This window comes from Brachyistius frenatus, unplaced genomic scaffold (assembly GCF_029030835.1).
Source record: "Brachyistius frenatus isolate BFR_SWC_R1_liver_20210118 unplaced genomic scaffold, ASM2903083v1 Contig_138, whole genome shotgun sequence".
NCBI lineage: Eukaryota > Metazoa > Chordata > Actinopteri > Embiotocidae > Brachyistius > Brachyistius frenatus.
Genome location: NW_027210737.1, coordinates 70,001 through 79,910, shown reverse-complemented (window position 1 = coordinate 79,910; position 9,910 = coordinate 70,001). Strand labels below are relative to the sequence as shown.

Genomic DNA, 9,910 nt, shown 5'->3' with positions numbered 1-9,910 from the left:
GAAATCCAGCACCTGAACACACCCTGCGGCAGACTGCAGCGCAGACACGCGCACTGACAGCGTCTCTGCAGCGTATCTTCACTGAACACATCCGAAAAAGGACGAGATCCAGTGACACGACTGAGGTAAGACCGTCTGTTCTCTGCATGAAGCCCCGCAGCGCTAACTAGCTGTGGGACAGGACGGAGCGCCTCATTTGGCATCAGAACTGTGGACACCGCTCAGAGGAAAGTAACATCCGTGATGAGGGGGATGTCCAAAAAAACAGTCCGGGTCTGGTTAAATGGTGCGGCGGCTGCGGTCCCATCAGCATCCCGCAGCATCCCGCAGAGCACCGGACGGTTTACTAACTCATCACAGAGCTCCGTGCTCAGTCTCAACTGCATGAAACACTGAGTAGCAATCCTCTACATGTCTCTATACAGCCAGCCTACCTTTAGATCACCGGCCTATCAAGAATCAGTGTGCCGATGCCCTCCGTCATTTTAAAGCTCGTCCGCACATCTGCAATATTCTCTCAGTCAGGACATGAATATTTATCCAAAAACCCACCGCATCGATGATGATGATGATTGAAGGCAGGACTCTGTTTCTCCTGAACAGCAGCAGAAGTTCTTTGCTTCACTGACTGCAGGCTGTTGTTGCATGATGGAAGTGAAAGTCAGTCTGCAGGCTGTGGCCTGGACAAAGACGCAGAGACATCTTCAGTCTATTCAGGGGACAGACTCACTCATCTCAGTCTTACAGCCAAAAGAAACAGATTAGAATCAGGATGCTGTCACATTTTACTTTTATATAATAAAACTCCCAACATAATTATACATTCATTAATCCTAAATAAATTAACAGTGATAGAGATTTTTACTTTTGCAGTTTGGCTTCCCAGCAGCAGTGGGCAGGATTTAATGGCATCTAGTGGTGAGATTATAGGTTGCAACGAACTCTCACCCTCTGCTTCATGCATGTTGTTTTATCACATCCTGCCTGATGTGATCTGCCGTACGCATTTTGCTATATTTCTTTACATGGGACTGCGACCATAAACCTGCTTGTAGGTTCAGGAGTCTCCAATCACCCATCTAGTTAAATAATCGAAGGTTCAGCCTGGCTAACTGCACCTAATATGTAGTAAGTAGGCCAGAAGGTTCCATCCATCGAGACCTCTTGTGGTCGTGGTAATTATGACGGGAGCAAAGGAGGAAGTCAGGTGAAGTAGTACAACCCTGTTTCCAAAAAAGTTGGTACACTGTGTAAAAAGTAAATAAAAATAATGCAGGTATTTGTCAATCATGTAATCTCATATTTATTAAAAAAAAAAAACAGACCAAAGACATGTCAAATGTTGAAACTGAGAAATGTTATTGTTTTATAAAAAATATATTCTTATTTTGAATTTGATGGCAGCAACACATCTCAAAAAAGTTGTGACAGGGTCATGTTCACCACTGTGTTGCATCACCTCTTCTTTTAACAACACTCTGTAAATGTTTAGGAACTCGAGTCGAGTCGAGTTTTGAAAGTGAAATGTGGTCCCATTCTTGCCTGGTATAGTATTCCAGCTGCTCAACAGTTCAGGGTCTCCTTGGTTGTATTTTTCATGTCCTGATGCTCCAGATGTTTTCAATGATTGACAGGTCTGGACTGCAGGAGGTCAGTTTATCAGCGGACTCTTCTACTATGGAGACGTGTTGCTGCCATCAAATTCAAAATAAGCAGATCTTTTTCATAAAACTATCAAATTTCTCAGTTTCAACATTTGATATGTTGTCTTTAGTGTATTTTCAATTAAATATGTGTTTACATGATTTGCAAATCATTTAATTCGGTTTATATTTACATTTTACACAGCGTCCCAACATTTTTACGATGAAACATTCACAACTGTTGAGGGTTCACAAACCTTCAGGGTTCACTGCATGTGGTCGATAATCGCTCTACGAGTCCATATATTTGGGACAGATCTGTGATGAGGACTGATATCAGTTCAATCAGTTGACACATTTCACAATGTATTTATTTTAATTTCTTCAAAAATCATTTAACCATCCACTTCTTTTGTTAGCTACTCTTTCCCTTTGGCTGAACCTTTTCTACTAACTGTTATTTGTCCTATGTTCTTTTGAAACCTGCCGTTTCTCCATCAGCATCAGGATGGCTCAAAATGAGAAAGACCCGATGCCGGCAGCAGAGACAGGGACCCTCTCTGCAGGACAACTGCAGTCCCACCTGAAGATGGAGCCCAAGACTCTGGGGGTGAGCAGAAAAGACAAAAAAGTTGGAAACCACACTTAAGGCAATAAGTCAGTGATCCAGACTCAGGTATTTGTGCATATATACAGTACATCCCATATAAAGTCACAGCTGCCTGTATCAGACATAACACACTGCATTATGTAAAAGAGTTCCCACATTGAAAATTAAAACAGCTGAGATGATTCCTTAAATGTAAATGAACATTTCAGTCTCATTATCCAATAAGGACCTCTGACTTTAGTGTTTGCCTTTTATAAATGCATGACATGCTGATTAATTCTTCTATCTATTCTTTAACACCCGACATCCAGGCGATCCAGATCGTCATCGGGGCTCTGATTCTCTGTCTCAGTGCTTCTGTGCTTCAGATCCATGAGGTCCACTTCACAGGAGACGTGGCCCTCTTCCTGATTGTTGTCATACAGGTCAGTAAGAGACTGAAGAGGAATTTCCAGAGTGTACTTTTAGATTTTCACAGCATCTTTTCATGTTTTCTTCTGTATATAATACTTGAATTTAAAAAAAAAAAAAGCATTAAGACCTTCCTGCCATTTCTTTTGAACACTGTGTCTGACTACGTTGTATTGTGATGCACCAGGTGACCTTGTCTGGTTCCGTGTTGGTCCACAGTGGGAGGAGACCTTCTCTGTTTTGGGTCAGTCTGAATGTAATCAGCAGTCCAGGAATTAGCATGCCTTGTTCATTTCTGCCAGCTCACACCACTGTGAAATTACATGCCTCAAAGTTGTTCATCTGTATGATTATAGTATCTGAAAAATGTCATTCTACAAATGTTGTTTTAAGCATTTTTTTTCTCTCAAGACGTAAAAATATTATATTTGCATTTTGTAAAGTTCTCCTCTTTATGCTCTTTTCCACTATTGGCCGTGCGGTCTACACTTGGTACAATATTTTAAGTATGTTTTTATTTTTCAATATTATTTGTATAGTGAATATAAGAGGTTGAAAATAATCCCCTCATGTTTTTAATTGGTAAATTCTATATACTCTTATGTTGTTTAAAGGCTTTTTCTCTATATTTGCCAAGTACATCCGTGAAATATGATACTTTAGATGATCAGCCCCCACATTTGGATGATCCACTGACGCATTAGTAATGTGATATAGCATCGTTCCTGATGTAGCTGCAGTTTATTTCTCTGCTTGGTTTGTGAGCATCACTGCTGTTGTTTCCAGGTGAAATGTGTCCTGGTGCTGCACCTCATTAGCGCTGCGTTTGCCACCGCTGCTCTGGGTCTGATGTCCAAACACCTCCCGTACCGCCAGGACTCTTACCACTGTGAACACTGCCGCCGACTGGAGCTGCACGCTGTGGTACTGACTTCAAAACCAACTGAGAGAATACCGAGTAATATGTAAACATTATTAGATGGAAGGTTTTAATTACTAGAAAACAGAATAGACATAAGCTACGACTCCAATATCACTTTTGCAGTAAAAACATCGTATTTTCTTGAGCTCTGTGTCACGCTGTGTTACAGCCTGGTTAAATCAGTTTGGGGCTAAAGCTGCTGAGATGGATTGTTTTAGTTTGAGAGAATTTAGTCTTGTCTGGTGCAAGACTGAAACAATGTTTGCAGGACAGAAATATATTTCTGACGAAAAGAAACCCTCTCAGGGTTTCATCAGAACATAAACATTTATCCACCGCCACAGTTAAAGGGTTAATATGAAAAGTTCAGTTGTCACACACTCTCGTTGCTCCTTTCTGTTTTTCTTATTGGAAGTGATAGAAAGGTGGATGATAAAGTTCCGAGAGTTCCTGCTGCACGTGAACAGAGCACAGAACAGTGACGTGCAGTGATCCCAAAAATTAACACGAACAAACGCCAATGCGTGCGTACAAGTGTTTACAAAAACACATTCTGATGTTGATGAAGCAGTGTAACCTGACGTTCTCCTGGTTGTTGCCTCATCCTGCTCCGTGCATGTCACTGTACTGCGCTCTGTTCCTGCAGCAGGAACAGTCTCACCCCCCCTACAGCATGTTGAGCCTTTAAAAGGCAAACTTGAATGTTCCTACCTGAATTATTATTGTTATAAAGGTAATAGTTTCCAACAGAGCCTATAGTTTCCAAAATGTCGATGACACCTGTGAATCATGTCAAGTTTGCAAATTAAAAGGCCTGGGGGTACACAGTAGGGACATTATAGGAAAAGCTTAAGATTTGGAAATGCATTGTCACGAACTACTAAAATTACTAACAGTCATATTGACAAAATTTAGTTCACAAACTATTTAGAATTCATATTCGACATGTTGAATGTGTGATAGACATAAAGAGAATATGGTTTGCAGGTGGACTTTAACAAACAATTTTTACATGGTACATCTTTCAGTACAGATTTTCTTTTTTAAATCAAGTCCTACCCGCCCATATTCATGGAGAATAATTGATATTCTTCATGCTTTGGAGGATTCAGGCTAGACACAGAGCCCTTTCTGACGTATAACTGCACATTTGCTTTAGTAGAAGACAAACTGTCGATTCATAGTTGACACCATGTTGTGAAAAAGCAGACTCCATGTTTCTTTTTCTTTACTGTCCACTGCAGCAACATTGTTTCAGGAAATGCACCGGGCTGATCGAGCAAAAGTGTAAAGTAAGTGACCGACTATTGTTCCAACAAATTCTTTGGTCAGACAGAAATGTGCTTTAGTAATAGAAAATGTATATTTTTTGTGGAATCATCAGTGTCACAGAAAGAAACCTTATTTTCTGATTTCTCTGTTTAGCTGTTGATTGACGGGATCCTGGGGACGCTGGTGATCTTCTTGGTGCTGGAGCTGCTGATCTGCATCACTGCCATGCTGTTCGGACTCAGTGTCTTAGCTGCTAGTGGAAACCAGGTGAGCTCTGACACCTCAAAGCTTCACCAGTGACCTCAGAAGCAGGAATACTCCAAAGCAAAGTCACACAGACTCAGTGTTGGTAAACTGTTGTTTATTGCTGAATATTTCTGAATATAATTAACACTCACTAGAAAACTACACTTTATTCATTATCGTGCTTCTTTTGAGGTATTTAAATCAATACAAATAACTAAGTAGTTCATTATCTTTCATCAAAAACAGCCCAGTATATTTTTAGTGCAGTCTGAGACCACAACCAGCTACGTTCCCAACAGTAAACATGTCCACCGAACATACGAGTGCAGAGGATGTTATTGACAGGGATCCTTTTTACACTTTTTGTCTGACTAAGATATTCATTCGTAATGCGAGAGGATCCAGCTGGTGGAGATGATCCGGATGCTCTCCAGAGACTGAGCTGCTGAGACAAGCTCAGAAGCTCCATGAATCCATCCTGGTTCATGCTGACATTTCCAGCAGAAAAACTAAAGACTGTATAAAAGAATGGATGTTGCCTCCAGATCTAAAAGATGAGGCCAGTGCGTTAAAGTGCAATAGCACTGAGGGCCACTAAGGGCTGGCTTCAATTCAATAATGTAAATTTCTCTCATTAAATAAGTCTTTATGGTGTCATTTATGAAATGCACTTATTCTAATCAGTGTTCTGGTGGTCCATCAGTAAATATTTCAATAATTGATCTGATTTTTGGTATGTTTGGGATCGTGTTTGGTTTGATTGACAGGCCTCAGGTGCAGTCAGGTTCCCTGTACAGGTGGCCCGGCTCAGTGTCATCAGGATCATCCACCCCTCAGTCCTCCCCAGCTGGTCCAAATAGGGTCACTTCTGGTTCCAAAAACCAAGATGGCAGTTCATTAACCAATGGGTGACATCACAGAGGGTTTCCACCTGATAAAAACTGATAAGAAAATTTGCCTCCTCTGTTAATACAAATAGTGTCAAATAGTAGCAAACTAGCAAATAGTGTCTCATTTGACTCCATTTACCTTCAAGTAATCTAGTAGTCAGGCAGATTTTTCCTTTAAGAAACATCTAATTTAATGAGCCATTTAAACCTGGTCTTGGTACTGCTGTAATTTGGTAGACGTAGGTTGTAACTACTAGTTACTGAACGTGTGTGTGTGTGTGTGTGTGTGTGTGTGTGTGTGTGTGTGTGTGTGTGTGTGTGTGTGTGTGTGTGTGTGTGTGTGTGTGTGTGTGTGTGTGTGTGTGTGTGTGTGTGTGTGTGTGTGTCCTGCAGGCTCCCAGCCAGAGACCCGTCTATCCCCAGACCCGGCCTCCTCCGGCTCCAGCTGTGCAGGTTGTTCCAGCTGTTGCTGATGCAGAAGAGCCTTCTCAGGTACCACAAGTCTTTTAAGGCCCGACTCTGCAGTGCTAGCTGGCACCTCAGTCGTTTTATAGTTCTTCCTTTTGGGTGCGGTCTTGTTCGGTATTTTGTTGATTCAGTGTGTGCCAACAACTTGGTGACATATCAACGTTGCCACATACAGTATTTGGGCTGCTGGTGGTAATAAAATCGATCTGTTCATTCATGTTTTTCCAATCAAATGGAAAACGCTACAGGCCGAGTTGACAACAAGACGAATGCCTATCTACCAACCCATCAGTGTAGTCTAATACTCGCCATTTTCCTCCAGAAGTTTTTTTGTGTTTGTTGCAATTAAAAATGTTTGATTTTGCAGCAGATTTTGTCAAAAATTTTGATGTAATTTGTGGAATTTTAAGTGAGTTTTTGCACACACAAAAAATGCAAGCTGAGAAAAAAAGTTTTGTTTTTTTTACCTGATAAAGAATGACATGCAAAAGTTTTTGTGGGAAAATCACTGGAATTTTTGTTTTTGTGAGAATTTGTGTTAATTATTGATATCGCAAGATCGCGATTTATCAGAGGAACTAACTGCCATAGAGAGCATATTACATTAATAAATGAATACACAATATTCATATTTTTAGTCTAAATACTTACTATTAGAGTCTTAATCCTTTCTAAACTGGAAAGTTATGAAAAAGAGGGTAAAAGAGGCCACACCACCCTTTTAGAGTAAATTATACCAACGTTATCCTGCACGTCCATAATGTCACAGCTAAGTTCACAGCTGGTTTTGGGTTCCACACCAAAGAAAAACCACGAGAAACAGAAGGAGGTCTCTTTATCAAGTAGAGTCAGAGAAAAAAATCGTGAACCCGTTTAATGAGGTGTTCGTATCCACAGTGACCCACCGTAGAGTTCGTATTGAGTCTGAGGTGTTTGGTCCACAGTGAGATTTAAACTGCAGTGTTCTCCAAACAAAACATCATGTGTGGCCACGCCCTGAAATGACAGTTTACTGTGTGGATGTTGAGTCTCTGCTCTTTGTGTGTCCGCAGGTGGCTGTCATTGTGACGGAGCCGGACTCGGAGCAGGGGGAGGACATCTCCACGCCGCCTACTGAGCCCCAGGTGGAACCAATAGAAGCTGTGGACATGGAGCCCTGAACTCAGCTCACGCTGCTCCCTGTGGTGTCATGTCATGTCAGTTACAGGATGTTAAAAAGGGAAAACCCATTCCTGTCAGCTTCCCGGCTCAGTATTATTCTTTGAAAACAAACCTGGCGGCAGCAGCCCAAGGTGAAAAGGTCAAAATAAATGTGAATGTCCCAACAGGTTTTACATCCTTCTATTTCTGGCATGACGTGAACACGGCATCAGTGTCAGCACGGCTGGACCGACAGTATAGTCTGCTGAGGATATGATGTGGATCAATGTTGATTTATTCTACAAATACTAAGACCAATCAAATAAGTATAGTAAGAGAAACAAAGCAGCAGAAAAACACATTTTTAGCTTCAACTGAAAGCTGAAACAACAAGAAGCAAGAACACAGTGTATGTAAGATATATATTAACTTCACTGATAGTATGCGCACAATCTGTGTTGGTTAGTTTGGTTTGGAACGAGGGCAGATTAAATAAGCAGCCTTTTACTACAAAGACAGATCAGAAAGTTCAGATTCCTTCTGCTGTGTGAGTGCAGGACAGTGATGTGCACGCAGCAGGAGGAAGTATTACAAGTTACATCGCTTAATCATTAGTCTGTTACACGCCTTCTTGAGACAAATGGTGCATGTGTGTTTGTGGTGTCAGCATGGACCTGAAACTGGAACAGAGAAACATTAGATTTTGGGTCAAACTCTGGAAATGGTCCACAGAGACCCTTGAAATGCTTCAGAAAGTCTACGGCGATGAAGCGACGAGCCGGGCGAGGTGTTCTGATGACATTCTGGTTTCAAGAGGGGCGGAGCTTCACTGTCCAAGACTGAAGAAGGCGCTCAGGTCAGGAGACACCAGCTGGGTTTTCTTTGTGTCACCGTGAATTCATTCCCCAGAGTCAGACTGTCACTACCGAGTTCTACTGGGACCTTCCAGTACTGTGGCGCCATGGCAACAGGCTTCTCCAACATTGCGCGATCATGCAGGAGTTTCTCACCTACAACAACACAATGAACGCTCCCCACAACTCTTACTCACCTGATGTGGCTTCCTACAATTTCTTTGTTCCCTAAACATTTAACACAAAATCTGATGTTTCTCTGCTCCAGCAGTGTTTAAATCACAAATGTTCAGGAGTCCAGCGGTCACAAAAACATGTGAAACTCAGTTGCTGATCAAGTGACGTAACTTAGAATTCTTCCTGATGAAGGTTATTGCTTCCTGCTGCTCCGTGTGCGTCCGTGGGCCCTCCATTCATGCCCAACAGGAACCGTCTCTGAACTTTCAAAGGTTTTAAACCTCTTTTGCCTGCAACATGTTCTCTGAAGTAACATTTTGTTGTTGCTGTTTGGTTACAAATGGAACTGAGTCAATGCTGTTGTAAACTTCACTCCAAAATTGTTACAGCAGCCAACCTGCTGACAACTGCTGTTGATTGTAATATCTTAGACCTGTTTTGATATTCAAACTAGAAATACTTAAAGTATTTCGTACAAGATCAAAATACAAAGGTTAAATCAGAGCAGCAGAGGTTGTGATTTAAGTCCATCATATGAGTCAAATCAAGCTGTAAACAACATTATGCTCTCTCACCCTGTTGTCAGTCAGGGTTTCTCTCCTTAAAGAGTAAGTCCCAGCTACATTTGCACTTATTGCACAGAAATGTGCTGCCGTGAGAACCTGAAGAGAGAAATGTGTCTAAAAATATTGTAACTATAATAATTGTTCATTGTTTTAAGCAAATGAGGCAAAAACACTAAATGTTTCATAAAATGTAAGCACCTGGTCCTCATGACATCACTTCCTGAACACGCTGCCTGACAGGTAGTTTGCTCTTCAGATGTATCACATGCTGCTTTCATGTTAGTGCTGTTAGAAGACACACGATGGTATGATTATCTGTAAATGAATGTATAAACCTTTTAATCACTGAAAATAAAGATACTGCTGCACAGATTAATAATCAGACAACAGATGTCCTTCATCACTCTCACTAATCACCTTCACTTCTGTAGTGTGACTGATTATTCCTTTATTTAATTTCATCACTACAAATGCCTCCTCAGTATATTTGGGACTTTTATAATTCCCAATTTTTATTCTGGTATTTTTCTGAAGTGACTTTTTTTTTTTCAAAATGACACTATATATCGCAAGCTGTGTATTTCTACTGTATAAACCATATTAAGCTTTCAGGATAAAACTTTTTCTGAATCCAAAGTAATGTCGGCCCCAACACTTCTGCAAAATGTATATTGATGAAATAATGTACTTACATCTAGAAGCAATGAATAA

At 41.0% G+C, this 9,910-nt stretch overlaps 1 protein-coding gene across 2 annotated transcripts; it reads left to right on the top strand.

The window, feature by feature from the left end:
* Nucleotides 1-9,586, top strand: LOC138630631 (membrane-spanning 4-domains subfamily A member 6B). Of its 2 annotated transcripts, XM_069715096.1 has the most exons (9): nucleotides 1-125; nucleotides 2,145-2,253; nucleotides 2,565-2,678; nucleotides 2,852-2,908; nucleotides 3,451-3,588; nucleotides 4,831-4,878; nucleotides 5,012-5,125; nucleotides 6,388-6,486; nucleotides 7,515-9,586. In XM_069715096.1, exons 2-9 carry the CDS (start codon nucleotides 2,152-2,154, stop codon nucleotides 7,620-7,622), a joined length of 780 nt encoding a protein of 259 aa, XP_069571197.1. In that variant the 5' UTR covers nucleotides 1-125; nucleotides 2,145-2,151; the 3' UTR covers nucleotides 7,623-9,586. The 2 variants fall into 2 exon arrangements, with proteins under 2 accessions (XP_069571197.1, XP_069571198.1); XM_069715097.1 differs by lacking the exon at nucleotides 4,831-4,878 and having other exon boundaries at nucleotides 2-125.
* The last annotated feature ends 324 nt before the right edge of the window (nucleotides 9,587-9,910 follow it).

Coding starts and splice junctions, on each gene's coding strand:
- LOC138630631 (XM_069715096.1), top strand. CDS start 2,152: ATGGCTCAAAATGAGAAAGACCCGATGCCGGCAGCAGAGACAGGGACC. Junction 4,879..5,011: donor TGATCGAGCAAAAGTGTAAA/GTAAGTGACCGA, acceptor TTCTCTGTTTAG/CTGTTGATTGACGGGATCCT. Junction 5,126..6,387: donor TAGCTGCTAGTGGAAACCAG/GTGAGCTCTGAC, acceptor TGTGTCCTGCAG/GCTCCCAGCCAGAGACCCGT.